The 16093-nt window shown below is 39.5% G+C and overlaps 1 protein-coding gene across 1 annotated transcript; it reads left to right on the top strand.

The window, feature by feature from the left end:
* The first annotated feature begins 792 nt into the window (after nucleotides 1–792).
* On the top strand, nucleotides 793–15810 carry SERPINB5 (serpin family B member 5). The gene is made up of 7 exons (XM_071553402.1): nucleotides 793–927; nucleotides 6620–6794; nucleotides 9232–9369; nucleotides 10418–10535; nucleotides 11720–11862; nucleotides 13254–13421; nucleotides 14360–15810. The coding sequence occupies exons 2-7, from the start codon at nucleotides 6621–6623 to the stop codon at nucleotides 14750–14752; spliced, it is 1134 nt and encodes a 377-aa protein (XP_071409503.1). The 5' UTR covers nucleotides 793–927; nucleotide 6620; the 3' UTR covers nucleotides 14753–15810.
* Nucleotides 15811–16093: the final 283 nt, after the last annotated feature.

Raw genomic sequence — 16093 nt, 5'->3', positions numbered from 1 at the left:
AGTAAGGACTGCGTACATCTTCCAAATTACAGAAAACAGACATGGTGGGCTGCACCATCACCTCTCTCTCTCTCTCTTTTGTTTCCCACCCTGTCATGTTCACTGGTGGTAATGTGGGCTATATGACATGAACCTGGTGGTCCCCACGCTGGAGGTGAAGGGATGGAACTACTTCTTCCCCTTCCACTTCTAGGGACAGATAGCAGGAGGGAAGGCTGCTGCCCTGCAGAGAACCTGTCTGCTAATGTGAGGGAGCTCTTGTTTACAGCAACAAACAGGACTGAGGTTTTCCTGGAGTGTTAGCTCCAATTTGGCCTTGGGCTTTTAAGACAGCCAAACACACACATGTGCCTCCTAGACAGAGTTAAGATACTGTCTTAATGCATATACAGATGCAAAGTGCACAACCACATACTCCTACGTGTTTTGGTTGTCTTCCCTGGTTTCTTTTTCACAATTACAATTTTTCTGCAAATGGCAATCCTGATGCTATTTGGAGTTCTGGTTTTGCTCAGGAGGGCCCTGAATTGCTCATCTACTCCTGCATTCTCTCCTTCATAGTCTTCGTTCATTCTTGCCTAGTGCCTTTTGTACTGCACTTGCTGAAGGCAACACACAAAGCTGCTCTTTCCTGCCAGAGCTTGTTGTTGTCTTCACTAATTGGGCAGGCAAAGACAACTCTGGTGTGAATCATTTTGCTCCTTCAGTGTAGGAGTTGCCATGAAGAATGATTAAGGGAGGGGAGAAAAAAAATGAGAGTGAGAGGGTGTGTGTGTGTGCACAGGCTGAGGTTGGGAAAGTGGGAGTGGTGTCAATGAGTAGGCAAGTAAGAAAGTCTTCTGCTCAGCGAGGTTTCAGCACGGGCAGTTAGTTCTTGGTGCTGTACTCATTTCATTGATTTGTTTGCCAGGATTATAACCTTGCAAAGTAAGTACAGCTTTTTTTCTTTCTCTGATACTTTAATTTATGCCTAACTAATAGTTAACAAATTTTGGCTGTGAAATATAGTGGTGTAGAAGGAGTGGGATAAGGTAATTTGTACTGAAATGTAGATATTATGTGGAATTAAAGAAGCTTTTTTTGCCTTTGTAAACTACAGTGTTTTGATTTCCTTCCAAAATTGCTGCACTTGTTATGCCGTATTTCTTTTCCTTGGAAAAGATTAATTGGAAGCTGTGAATGGGATCTGGCAGGTGAGACAGCAAGGGAATTAGGAATTATTAAAATATGGTGGTTTACTGCCAATGGCTTCCCCCATGTCAGAAAAAGCAGGTTGTGTATGATGCCATGAAAATGCTCCATGTGCCAAAGCAGGATTTGAGCTGTTTTGTAAGTCTCTGTTAGAGAGGAATATTCCTCTCGTTTTCTGCAGAGGTGTGTGCGCTCTGCTCTGTTTGCTTTGGGTTATTAACCAAGTGACTAATCCACACTTGTTTAAAGTGAAGGACAGGAACTTAGGCCTAGTAATTACAAATTTATTTTCAGTGTGACCATTTAGTTTGAAGAGTTCACTGGCTATTGAAGTACAACAAAGCATATCATAGTGGCTTGTTTCCCTTCCCTTCCTGGAGTGACTTTTCCTGCTGCATTGCTGACAGTGCTCTTTCCTCAGCCATAGGAGACACTCTGGTCCCACACCAGTCTGATGTCTTACATTCCTCAATGTCCATTCAGGGGAAATTGTGTCCTTATTTTTTTAGTCAGGTAGTTTGCCAGATGGAGAGTTGTAATTTCTGTAGAAAAAAAGGCTTATGGAAATCTTTTATCTTTATATTTTGTGTTTACTGAGTGAGAGCTGAAGTGGGGTCACATTAAACACTTGATTTAGTTTTAATATTAATGCCTCACTTGTGAAATGTGCGTGGGTTGTTTCATATAATTTATCCTCCTGGGGGAAGTTTGTTTGGGCTGAAGAGACTACAGATCTGACACTCACAGGTCCAGAGGTATAAACCCAATATAAGCCCCAGAACTGGATGGCCGGCACTGTCTATGCTTTATCTGCCACAGGTGTCTTCTCCTGGAATGACTGCTTAACCGAGACAGAAATAGAATAAATACTTGTTCAGCTTTATCAGATTATTCCTACCATGTAGCTAACCTTACTTGCCTGACATTTCCACACAGACGTTGCTATTCTTGTAATTATATTTTTAAATGATAAGCTATACTTAGCTTTTCCCTTAGTAAGCAGATAACAAACAAAGCCTCTCTGTTGGGTTTTTCGGGGGGTTGTTGTTGCATGCAAGAGTGACTGAGCAAAAATGGTGTCTTATACCAATAAACAAGTTTAAATCAGGTTTTTCTGAATTGGTTCAGTAGCCCTTCAGCTCCCTTATGCACCTGAAGATGTTTTTTTAACACTGTGACAGTCACAGTTTTAAGCAAATCTGGGTGGATCACAAGCTCCCTGTGCTTAGAAGATGCCCCAGTGCCATGGGCCTCTCTGGAAATGCTGACACACTGTTTTCCTGAGAAAGCAGGGACTCAGCAAGAATCCATGCAGGAGGCCTTTTTAAAATTTAATTTTCAATTTTTTGACTCCTCCCTGTTTGAGGGTTCCCTGTGATTACTGACTCAGGAGCTACGTCTGATTTCTGAGGTGGCTGTTGGGCAGCTAATGGGCTTTCCTTTCATTGGGAGCATCAACCTTCTCAGTTGTTTGGAACTGGCTTTACGGGACTTGCAAGGCTTGGGATGCTTCAGGCTTTAAAGATAGTTAAGATTTTGTAATGTGTAATACAGTAATTTTTTTTCAGTAATATGAATGTCGTGAGCTCCTAAATATCATACATCATTAATAAATGGAAAATAAAAAACTGACTGACTAGTTGAAAAAGATGGTGAAATAGAAATTATTCTTTGATATCCAGCCCATCATTCAAAGTTAAGAGTGAAAATAAGCTTTTTTCCCAATAAAATGCCAGGAATGGTCCTTATTACAATAGTAGCACCAAAAGAAACAAAAGAGAATGGAGAGCTTTGCCACTATCTGAAATAGTTTCTCTTTGCATGAAAGAAGCTTTGTATCAGCAGTTACTGGATGAACAAAGGTAAGAAAAGGTTCACCATGAAATACCTCCTGTTTTTCTCACTGAAAATAAACGTTGAAATTTTATAAAAAATGATCCATTAATAGTATCAGAGTGACTAACGAAGTCAGAAAAGTTTTTAAGCCATGGCACAGATTTTAACTGGCATAAGAAAGAAGAGTTTAATTCAATGATGTAAAACTTCCTATTTTATTTTCTTACTCTGAATTTATTGCAATCCAACGAAGTGACACATGGGTAGCACATCCACATCTTAAAGTCAATATTAAGCCAGAAAGGGACAAGGGGTATTTTTAAGTGGTTATGAATGAGTATTGATTTTAGCCTTTAAGGGTGATCCAGAGACCTAAGTAGAATAATATCATGCCAGCCACCATTAAATAATGATACTCTACCCCGTTAATAAGTGAGTTGTTTCAGGTGCACTGCATGCCTCATGTGAGATTCTTCATATTGTTTGTCTTCTTGAGGGTGGTAGATGTTAACTGAATGACACTTTCTTGGTTTCTTGGGTAATTTTCCATCAGCTCCTCAGTAGGAAATACTTGGGAAGTTGGTACTTGCCCCAAATCTCAACATTTTAGTTTGGGGGTGGGAGAGGACTGGGGTGGGGCAGAGAGAGAGATTGAGAAGGAGACAAAATACACGAATATATTGTGTGTTCATGTAAGAATTGTTGAGCTAATGGCAAAGATAAGATAGGCAGCCTATACAAGGGAGTTTATTTAAGACATGCACAGGCACAGAGGGGCCTGTCTGTGATGAACAATTGCAGGGAGGCATTTTAAAGAGTGATTTGACTTTTGCTTCTTTGCCCCTATTCTTCCAAGTTACTCCTTCATCAGCAGTCTCAGTCCTTCAAACTTGTTTTAACCATCTTTTGCTGCTCTCCTGCCTAAAGCTCTCCTCCTTTAAGGTGTGTGCTGAGCCCGTGCTTGCTGGCAAACTTGCCTTTTCTAGTAATTAGTTGCTTTCATGCCTGAGAAATTGTGTCTACGTAAACAAGGTAGATGGTTGCAGTCTGGGCTGGCACTTGGTTCTCCCTTTACACCCATAAGAACTCTGAGACATGTTTCCTGAACCTCATTCTGACATCAGCTCGATGCCTACTGATGCTGGAAAATGGAATCTCACAGAGATAATCTCTCTTTACCAAGCAGCTGCTGGGCACTGCCAGACTACTTGAAGATGGACAAGTCCAGTCAGATCCATTTTGAATTCAGGGTTCTGGCAAACCACCTGGATATTGAAAATCATACTCCTCTATACTTTTAACTGGGGATAAATTTCTTCAGTGAAATATATTTAATGCTTGCCTTCTTCAAGACAAGATTTTTTTTTTGGTCTGTGGGAGGGGATTTGTTAGCAAACAGTTTGTTGCTAATACCAACAGTCAGAATATTTGGCAAGAGTGTAGGGCTGGTTAGGTGTGCTTTTCAAACACTAACTTTAAAAGCCTTGGTTTTATGGCAGTATCTTTTTTTTCCCTTACTTGATTAAATTGTGCAGTGAATTTCACTAACTTTTTGTACTACATGTTTTAGCCCAAAACAAACTAGTTGTCAAGTAAAACAATTGCCTTAGAAAATAGATCCAAGAACATGTAGAAGTTAATTAAAATAAAAATAAGGGCATTTATTTTGTAAACGACCTTCTGTAGTCAAACAGGTCTTACAAGTAAATCAAAGTGTTTTCTCTACCATGTTGCAGGCAAATTATGCACCTATTCTGTTACTCCTATAAAAATTTATAACTACCACAAATTATTTGGAAGGAATTCACTCCTGTCAACACCAGAGCTGTACAACAGTGTCTCTGTACAACAGTGTCTCTGTACAATGGTGCCAGATGTTCAGCTACATTTGGGCAGTGTGGCACGTGCACTCAAAGAGGAGATTGCTCTAATTCAAAATGCTTTTCCAAACCGAGATGAGAGTTAATAGTCAGGAAAGGTACCTTGCTAGGGACAGTTCCTTGCCTCCTCTTCCCCTTTTTTGTATTCTGAAGTAGGTAAATAAATGTTTGAGGCTGCACTATTAAGTAGTCAATTATTAGAGAGCAATCTCTATCCTTAAGGTGTTTCTGGAAAGATTAGCAAACTTCCTACTAACCTAAGAAATAACTGATTTTCCATTGCATAATAGGATAGACTAGGACCCTTAGATCAGTGTTGGAGTCTGAAATGCAAGTGTAGATAGGTATGTATGTGAATAAGAGCACAACTTTTTAAAATCACCCTTCTAAACCATTTTTATTCCACTATATTGTCATTTTTCCTAGTGAGAGTAAGTACTGGAGACATCTTTTAGGTTCTTTGTCTTATGCCTTTTGAAGTCTCTCCCGATATTTGTCTTTTCCTCTTTTCTTTTCTTTTCTTTTCTTTTCTTTTCTTTTCTTTTCTTTTCTTTTCTTTTCTTTTCTTTTCTTTTCTTTTCTTTTCTTTTCTTTTCTTTTCTTTTCTTTTCTTTTCTTTTCTTTTCTTTTCTTTTCTTTTCTTTTCTTTTCTTTTCTTTTCTTTTTCAGTAGCTTTGATGGAGCTGTTTAACACCAGTTTTAACAGTTGCCCCCACTTTTTGGGGGGGATACATGATATTAAAGGAAAGGGTAGTGTCAAATTGACTATGCCAAAAGGGTCATATTTTGTGTGCTTGCTAGTCAAAATCCAGATTTGTGCTATTGGCTGAATTTCTGTAGTTCACCCATGTTGGCTTGAATCTACACAAATGTGCTTATACGAAATGCAACTTTGGGTGTGTGAAATCATCCTGTAAGCTACAATAACTACAGTAACTGTCCCTTGGGCTCCCTGTGTCATTCCTGACTGCACAGATTGCCTAACAGCACTGTGGCAACTGCAGAGATTAAGAACAGCTAGGAAAATATTTTCAGTTAAAACAGTATAAGTGGTAGGTGGGCACACAGCAATATTTTTTTAGAAGGCCTTTAAATTTCTCAAGCAATCTCAACCTACAGGACCAGAGAGCTTTCTGGAGACTTCCAGCAAGGCCAAGGGGCATGGGGAATTGACCCTTAGAAGAAGGAAATGTACCAAAGCTAAAGCTTTAATGAACAATTAGCCATGAAGCAAGATATAGAGTAATTATGAGACCATTAAAGGTCTATCTAAAAGCCAGGATCACCCAGAGCATAGGCAAAGAAGCTTCTTAGCTGGCACTTTTAGTTTAAGAGTATCAATTAAAAACAGATTAAATTTATATGTGATCCAATTTGACTCAGTATGCGTGGGCCATCCTGACCTACACAGATTTCCCCAAGTGCTTCTGGTAATATTGGCTCCACATAACATGTGGCATTGCCAACTGTCACTTGAAGACGATGGCTATTATTGAACCCCTGTCCTGTCCTGTCCTGTCCTGTCCTGTCCTGTCCTGTCCTGTCCTGTCCTGTCCTGTCCTGTCCTGTCCTGTCCTGTCCTCTCCTCTCCTCTCCTCTCCTCTCCTCTCCTCTCCATTCCTCTCCTCTCGTCTTCTCTCTCTGACACAGTCCCTAACCCTGGAGCTAGAATTACAGCCTGAATTATTTCTCTTTTCCCTTTTCTGTTTCAGGATGACAATGGATGCTCTGCAACTAGCAAACACTGCCTTTGCAGTTGATATGTTTAAAAAACTATGCGAGAAGGACAAAACAGCCAATATAATTTTTTCTCCACTGTGTACATCGACGTCTCTGGCTCTGGCCTATAAAGCTACGAAAGGTGATACTGCAGAACAAATGAAACAGGTAAGCTCTCAGCAACCTGTTCTGTGGCTGCAAAATTATATGGCTGTGGTAGTTGTCTTTCTTATTTATTCTTGTTAATATTCTCCTGGATGTCTGGCTCCCTGGCAAGCTAGAATTTAAGCCATCCATACGAATTTCCAGAACAGTTCCACACTCCATGGTCCCACACAACAAAATAGGTTTAAAACCTGTCATAAAGAAAAAGCTTTTCAAGCATGTACAAGGCAGAAGGACATGGCAGAGTCCTTAACAATTGTATTAAAACCTGGTCTCCTTTAAGCACAGTGTTGTTTGTGGCTGCAAGCCACGGTCAAGATCACTGCATTTTCTGGGTAACTGTTTTGTTATTATTCAGGAATGCCTAGGCTTTATAGAATTGGAAATATTTTTGCCATTGTCTGTCAGCAGCAAGTATGCATAGCAGCCCTGTCACTGGCATTTCCCTTTATTGCAAAATGCTGCTAAGAGGAGGCAGAGGCAGTAGAAGGGACACAATTTCAGCCATATTTCTCCTTAAAAGCAGATAGTGGTGATCAGCAGGTTTTCAGCACCATGATACATCATGGCAGTCATGATTCAATTCCTTTATCAAGCTCACTCTGTGGGGCAGGGAGTCAGCCCTCCAGCCTCTTTTGCTGCCTCTGTGTAACCATTTAGCCTGGTGAGGGTCCCTGTGGTTTCTGCAATTACCTAAAGGTGGATGAGATGCAAATTCAGTATGTATTTGTATGCTGATTAACTCCTAGCTCTGAAGGTTTCTATGTACTTGACTGTATTTCCCTCCCTTTAGGAACTCTTCCCTGTACTTTCTCATTCACTGAAAGTACACCTGAGCACAACCTTCTGTGCCTCTACTTATGCCACAGATTACAGTGAGTCCTGTGCTGTTCACAGAGCTGCACAGCAATATGTCCATGAAGATCATAGAATCACAGAATGGTGATTTTTCTTTTTAAATTTAAAAATTAACTCCAGAGTGTGTTTGGTTGTGCATTTTTTCTTTTTTTGGTGTTGTGTTTTTTTTTTTTAAATGGCACCCTTCAGCTCCCTCACCATTTCAAAATTCAAATATTGTCATTCTGATGGGAGAGTTCAGCATATTAACCTGCCCTTATTTTGTTTTCAGTTGTGCCTGCAATTTGCTTTGAACCATTGCATAATAATAACTTAGCCTACACATCCACAAGTGGATGGTACACAAGCACATTTATGCTTCTTATTTCTCTAGCGGTGTTTAAAAAGTGCTGACTACCGATACTAAGGAGAACTTGGTATGTTTTTAAATGTAGGATCTCCTATTTTCCATGTCTGTTCTAGCTTCTACCTGCCCTGAGTTTGTGCTTGCATTTTGAATACTAGATGCAAAAGGAGCCAGACTGGCAGTCATATTCTGGAACATTAACAAACTTGTGCTAAAAGTTCTTCCAGGTAGAGAATTGCAGTAGGTTTCTCCTCAAACATAGGTCCCGGGCACAGGAGCTCTCTGCACTTAACATCCAAAGAAATAAAATTGTTGCAGAAAAAGGAAGTAAGTTGAGAAAGTTTTTTCTGAGGAAATGACTGTGGAGTTTGGCTATGAGAGCTGTGCTGGTGCTTTGGGAGTTTATTTCCTTCTTCATCCACTGAGCAAGGAGTAGAGAGGATATAGAAGGGTAACTAAGACAGAGAAGCAGTTTGTTGTGTCTGTGAAGATGTGATGTGTTCTGAGAGAAAGAATAGGAGTGATGTACAAGGGGAAAAGAAGGTCACTAGTGCCTGCTATGCCTGATGTGGGAAGTTGAGGCAGGTGAAGAGGGTTGGGCAGACTGCCTGTAATGAAACAGTCACCATCATAGACCCTGTAATAAGTAGGCATTAAAAGTTCAGTTCATATTTATAGGGTTATTTTCAAACAAAGGCACCAGTAACCTCCCATCTCAGTGAAGACACAGTTATCTGATCAGTTTTTGCTGAAATGTCATGTGATGTCACATATTAGTCACAGCAGTCAGAAAACTTGATGATCTGGCAAGCATTTTTAAAGGTGTAGCCCAGTTCTAGAAAGGAGATTATCTGTGACCCTGATTTATCTGGCTTAAAAGCTCCATAATTTTGGCTAGGAATGTAAGTTTGGTGAAATTATTTTGATGCCAGACTCCATAGAGTTTTAGTTGACTAAGTCACATCACCAGCATGAACAACTCTGACTTTTTTGGACTGCTCACAGGAAAGAAATGCTTTTGGTAAAGTTCTGGTAGGATCAGATTTTTAGATTTATGTGAGGATGTCAAATAAATAAATGCTTTTTGAGTAACAACAGTGAGAGCCTCTGTCACCAGCTTAAATACAAAAAGCCACAGGTCTGGTCACAAACTAACATTTTTTGCTAAGCTGTTAGAAATGTTTGGATAATGATAGCAAAGAAAATGCTTAGTATTTTACTATGTTCATTTAACAGGTACTCCATTTAAAAGACATCAAAGATGTTTCTTTTGGATTTCAAACAATAACTTCAGATGTTTCCAAGCTGAGCTCTTTCTTTGCACTGAAAATGGTCAAACGGCTGTTTGTAGACAAGTCTCTTAATCCTACCACAGTAAGTAATGGAGGGAAACCCTGGTGCTACACATTGCTTGACCATCATGTTGACAGATTATGGTGTCATACTGCAATGTTATTTAAAATAAATTCGTTTAATTTTGGCTGTTGCTTGACTAGACTCAAACAATGATCAGCATCATATTTTCTGCTGCCATAAAAGTTTGTAGGACGAGAGACGAGTTTGCTGCTTGACCCCAAGCTGCGCAACTATTACAACACTTCTAATTCTTTCATTAATATGCTTTAGGTCAGTAACTAGGTTGGTTTTGAATGCAACGTAACTTCTATGCCACATCAAAGTCTTTTCATGGCAAGTATGAGTGAAAAGGAGCATGAAACGAGTTGGTGGTGCAAGTGTGTGTCCAGTTCCCACACCCAAGTAATTACTGCATAAACTGTTGTTTTTTAATCTGTCTGCAAGGCAGAAGCCTGGTTGCTGAAGCAACACAAGTATTTGGCTTTATAAATTATGAACCTTGCAAAAAACCGAGAAGAGTGCTGTGTGTGTTGGGGTTTTTTCCACAGAGTTGTCACTGAATAGAGTCCCAAGCAAGGATAACATCAGCTTAAAAGTCATGTTTCAGAAAACTCAACACACCTCAGTGATGCTATAATCAGTTCACCTGCTGTTCAGCCTCTGCTACAGCAAAGACCAATACCAGTCCAAGGCAATAAATATCTCATCTGGTGAGAACAGACACGATGAGAGCTGCCTGTGTGGCCTTTATCTCAGTCTTATCCAGGCCTGGACTGAGGGTTGTTTTATCCTTTCAAACTCTGGCAACATGGTCGTTCCTGCAATATCAAAGTTACTTTAGCTGCTGATGCAACACTATTGGACTGGAGACAACCTTGGGAGTGATGTGGTGGATGCAGCTGTGCATCCTAGTTGTCACCTGTGGTTATTTAATTTCTTTCCATTAGAATAAACTCCTCAAATACCCCATGGTGAAGCTTGGGAGGCTGATGTTGCAGGCTGTTTAAAGAGCCATTGAGTGGTTGACATTTAACCAAGCATGACTTTAATACCTTGTGTCTTTCAGGACTTTGTCAACTCCACAAAGAGGCCTTTTCCATCTGAACTGGAATTAGTGGAGTTCAAAGAAAAAACCGAGGAAACCCGACAAAAGATCAACAAATCTCTTTCAGAGTTAACTGATGGTGAGTACAGCTTAACACTAGGGATGCTGCCTAGCTCTTTGGAGAAAGGTCTTTGTCCTCATGACACCTCTTTACTAATGATTTAAAATGATTTAGTGAAAGCAATGGGACCAGACCTACTATTTGATTTCGTGAGGATTAGAAGCATCAGCCTATTTTGAAATCACTGACTTCACTGCTGCAGCATTTTTGAAGGTGCAGATGTGAGACTGACTTTGCATTAGCCTTGCAGAAAGTTGTTCACACTTGACTGCACCAGGATGGTTTAAGAGGATGACAGGTCCTGTGTGGGGCATCACAACCCTCTGACACCAATACATTGAGCCTAGACCTTACTCCTTTAAAAGCTTTATTGTGATGGGAAGTACTTTCTGGACTTCTAATCCCAGGCTGTTATCTAACAACCCATCTCGTTTCGCCGGCAAGGGTGACACAGATGTGTCTATCTTAATTGCCCTCCTGTGGAAGCCTGGGCAGAGGTGGCTCTGGGGTTGGTTGCCACCTGTTGCCCTCGTGTGGTACAAATAAGGAAACACCGTTTATGAGTCTGGTTCTTCCAGGGAAGCATCTTACCCTGCCTGTCCAGTTCGAAGACAGAGCTTGCCTCCCCAGTGCTCTGAATTCAGGGTCATTTATAGCAGTACTTGAACAGGTCTGAAACAGGGAGAGGACACACAACATTTACATATTATTTTTGAAGTCTGTAGCAGGGTTTGGTTATTAACTATAATCAGAGCAGCATTTTTTTGTCATTCTGGTTATTTTGTTCTTATGTATCAGTCTATAAATGAGTAGTTGCTCATCTGGAACTTCCCTTCAAGTCTTACTGTCCAAGTGACAAAAGTTTTTTCACTTATACCTGTTGAATTTCACTGAAAATTCAGCACCTTCTTTAAGGCATTGAACAAAAGCAGGACATGTATTTTTGATTCCATGCAATGTAAGCCAACAAAACATGTAATTTGGAAGATCTGCCTTGATCTCAAATCCCATATCAAAAATTAAGCTGCAATTTTAAGTAAGTGCTTCTTTTTGAAATTTTCCATTAGAAATAAAATATTTAATCTGTGAGTTCTAGAACACAAATCATTTCAGTTCAGTGAAATGTTACCATAACCACTTGAAGCAACTGATGTACTGTTAATGCATTGTTGTATTAACAACCATCTTAAACTTGTTCACAGGCAAAATGGAGAATATTTTGAATGAGGACAGTGTAAGTGACCAGACTCAGATCCTTCTAGTTAATGCAGCTTATTTTGTCACAAACTGGATGAAGAAATTCCCAGAGGCAGAGATCAAAGAATGTCCTTTTAAAGTCAATAAGGTATGTTCTGGGGAAAAAAAAAAAGGGTACTGTGATGAAAAATGCAAACTGTGAGCTAAGGAAATGAGACATCTTTATTACCACGACATTCTTAGATTCTCTGATGGTGTTGCAAGGCTCCCAGATTGTCCTGTTAGTATGTTTAGCCAACATAATCTGAATGCAAATGATTAGAAGCAGCCACTGTCTACAAGGACATGCACATTCTCATGAGTAGCTTGTTCCAAGAGATTGGAAGGTTGGAGGTGCCAGAGACTGCATCCAAAAGCAAGCAGAGGTGAAGCATGAAGCATTGCATTTCTTCTGGTCCCCGAGCTAATGAAATGTCCCCAGTAGTGTCACCTCTTTGAGCACATCCTTTGGGTGCCTGGCCCTGTGTTTTCATCAGCAGAGAGGGTGTCCCATCAATCTCCCTCTTTCCAATCAGGCTCAGCACTGCAGCTCTCTGCATATTAGTCCTGCTTAGCCATGAGGTCCAACTGGGTGCAGAACCTGTGGCTGGTGCGTTCAGGAATCTGTGACCAGGGATAAATATTGTAATCAGACCATCAGCTTTAAACCAGGATACAAAGCTCTGCAACATTTGTGAGATAAAGAGATTTTGCTCCAAATATATATACACATATATATGTGTATGTATATATGCCTAAGAAAAGTTGATGTTTCAAGTTCACTGAAAATATTCATAAATTACCTCATCAAACAAGTTTTAGCTAAAAAATTTTTAAAAATTACATAATCGACACTAAAATTTTTAAGTGAAACATCTCAAGGGTTTTTTTCCTAAAGTAACGACTTCTACTGAATTTGAATTTCAAACCTTTCCATGTGAACAGAACAGTTTTTTAAGTCTTCCCTATGAAGAAGGGAAGATTCCCTAAAGAATTTTATTTTGTTTTGTATTGTTTTGCTTCATTCACAAAAAGCAAAGACATAGGGATTTAGGTAAGCCTGAAATTTCTTCTTATTCTATTTCAGCTCCTGAACCAAATATCAATTATTCATATGAACAGTCTGACCTTCACTGTTGAGATGTGCTCAGTGCTTGACACTTACTGGCATTATGATGCCCTGTATATAGTATAGTTTTTAGCACTCAGTGAAAAGGGCACGAAGAGCTACTGATATTGGGTAAATTACTCTTTTAAGGCACATCCCAAAAATGTTGCTATCATATTAAGTACAATCCTGTTCCACTTTTCTTTGGAAAGCTGCCTACTATAAAAAGACAACATGGTCTTTTACTGCTGCTTTTATTACCTATGAAAGCCAACAAATTTTTTGGTGCTAACTCAATGTAGCACGTCCAGGTAAGCTTACAAACTTTCCTCTTTCACCATCTTATTTTTGAATTAAAATGAGTGGCAGATTGTTTCCTCTGTGTTTTCCAGACTGAGACTAAACCAGTGCAGATGATGAATCTGGAAGCTACTTTTTGCCTGGGTTATGTAAAAGATTTAAATGTTGCCATCCTTGAGCTTCCATGCCTTAACAAACATTTAAGCATGCTCATTTTGCTGCCCAAAGAAATTGAAGATGAGACCACTGGCTTGGAGCAGGTGAGAGAAAAAGGTAGAATTGCTGCTTCCCTTGGAAACAGCCCATTTATAAAGCCATATATTAATGGAAGGTTTTTGTTATTTAGTAGCAATGCATAACAAAAGAAAAAGTTAGTTTGTGAAAATTAATAAGGCATTTCCTAAAGAACAGCAATTTCTTATGTAATTTTTCTATGAAACATTTAGAACGTGTTTTCACCCCTCTTCAAAGTTTATTAAGGACTAATTAATTAATAATATTAATTAGTAATAAAATTATTTAAGGGTTAAAATACAGATAATCATACAATTCTTCTTTGTAATTTGCTGCAGCTGGCCACAAATTTTGAAAGCAGAAAGAATCTGTCTTTGCATCTGTAAGATACTTTTATATGCCAGAGTAAATTACAGAACACACATATCCTAAAATGTCTTTCCTGATACAATTTGTTGTGGCCCCACATTCTACCTCCTCACTTTCCAGTTTTAAAAAGACAAAATTGCTCACATGGCTGCATGTTTGATTGAGATCAGGCTCTGTATTTGGAGTCTTTTTCTGTTCCAAATACCAGCAATTTCATTACTCTGCCGGGTCAGGAATAAAGACTTTTGGATCTCTGACAGCTGGCCAGATGTAACCTGGGTAGGACTGTCTTTCTCAGGTTCCTTCATGTTTTTTGAGGTGATTGCTTATCAAAAGCTTGCCAGAGCATGCACATACAGGAGATTTGTTCCAGAGGCCGGTCCTATGGATTAAATCATACCTGCATCAATATAACTGGGAGTTATGTTAAGTCTAAATGCTACAGTTGTGAATTCAAAAGCAGAAGTTGCCTTTTGGACTTTAATTTTTGTAGTCTTGATAGGAGTAAAAAGTTCAGGAATGGTCTTTTTATGTTTTTTTTTTCTCTCTTTCCTTGAACTGGTCATTAATTTCCTTTGTTGCTTCACAATTTCAGCTGGAAAAAGCACTGACCCCTGAGACATTATTACAGTGGACCAATCCCAGCATGATGGCCAACACCAAAGTGAATGTATTTCTTCCGAAGTTTACTGTGGAAGGCGACTATGACCTGAAGCCACTTCTGGAAAGCCTGGGAATGACAAATATCTTCAATGAAAATGCATCAGATTTCTCTGAGATGTGTGAGACAAAAGGTGTGGTTTTGTCAAAAATCATCCATAAAGTCTCCTTGGAAGTAAATGAACAAGGTGGCGACTCCCGAGAGGTGCCGGGATATCGGATTCTGCAACACAAAGATGAATTTAAAGCTGACCATCCATTTATCTTTTTGTTTAGACATAACAAAACTCGCAATGTGATTCTCTCAGGCCGATTCTGTTCTCCTTAAGCAGGGCTTATGCATTATGAAAAAGCACAATTGCATATATGGTGGTACATACTCCTGTAAAGCTTGTCATCCTGACTATCACCTTTGAAAGGAAATCTAAGAGGTTCATATATTGTCTGGGTATTACAGTGTACTCTACATATGCAGCAGAACTAGTTTATCTCCTTGAGTTTCTTCCCCTTAAGCTGAAGGATTTCCACTGTGAAGAACACTTCATTGAGAAGTATCCCAGCCTCAGCAACAAGACTCTTTTGTTCCTCTGTGACACCTTTTTCCCAAAATGAAGTGAACTGAGAGCCTGATTTAATATACACCCAGGAGTTGGAAAGTGTTCTCTGAGAGAGCTGCATTTCTGCTCCCTAGTCAAACCACTCTCTCTTGTGACCCACACTCTCTGGATTCCTCCTGTCTTAAAGAGAATTGTGGACATGTGGTGTGATAGCTCTTCCCTTGTACATGGCTACACTCTGGTGTTCCAGGGTGCCCTGCCATACCCTGTCTATGCTAAGTGAAACAGTGCCCAGATTCAGCATCAGAATTTGCAGCTGTAGCCTGTGGATGCCAGAGGCAAAAATCATGGTGACGGAATGTATACCCAGAAGACTCTTCAGTGTGAGCTGCATCATTTCCCAGACTGGGGAGGTTGGACTCTGCTCTGTGGCAATTTTTGATTCTTTCCCTTCAGACATGGAAGATGGAACAAGTTCACTGCAGTTACAAGGAGCCCTGTTGTATATATCCTAAGAAAAAGAACACTGCAATTCAAGGGTAGAACACAGTTGGATTAATACTGGAATACACTTTACATTAACAGATTATCTGCCATTTCTAGTTCTGGATTCAGCATTAAGAAAACACCTTACAGTTACTTAATGTCTGAAGCATGAGAAAGAAATAAGGACTTCAACTTGAGTGAAATTAATGTTGTAATTACTAGCCTTCAAATTCCACAGGAGATCATGGTAATCAGATTTCATTTCCATCTAAAAGCTTCCTGCTGCATATGTTCAGTACTGATTTACCTAATTACTGTTCAGAATAAAGCACTATAAAACCTGTGTCAAATGTGCAATACCTCCAGTGTCAGTCTATCTGTTCACTGACAGTGTCAGTGTTTGCTCTTGACTTCCAATAAATAATAGGAATGGAAATAAACAGATTCACTGGGGCCACCAAGTCAGAATAAAAAAACTCTAAGTGAATGTCTGTATTGCTCTTCTGGGACACATAATGATAGTTTCCAGTAAAGAATATGTTACTATCTGGTCAGGATATACAGAGAATTCAATTATGTATCCTCAAAAGATGGGAGCATTTTACTTGAAAACTCTTTTTGGTGCA

Source organism: Pithys albifrons, chromosome 4, assembly GCF_047495875.1.
Source record: "Pithys albifrons albifrons isolate INPA30051 chromosome 4, PitAlb_v1, whole genome shotgun sequence".
Classification (NCBI taxonomy): domain Eukaryota; kingdom Metazoa; phylum Chordata; class Aves; order Passeriformes; family Thamnophilidae; genus Pithys; species Pithys albifrons.
Note: the sequence above shows the minus strand (reverse complement) of the source record. Positions and strands in the feature narration are given on the sequence as shown.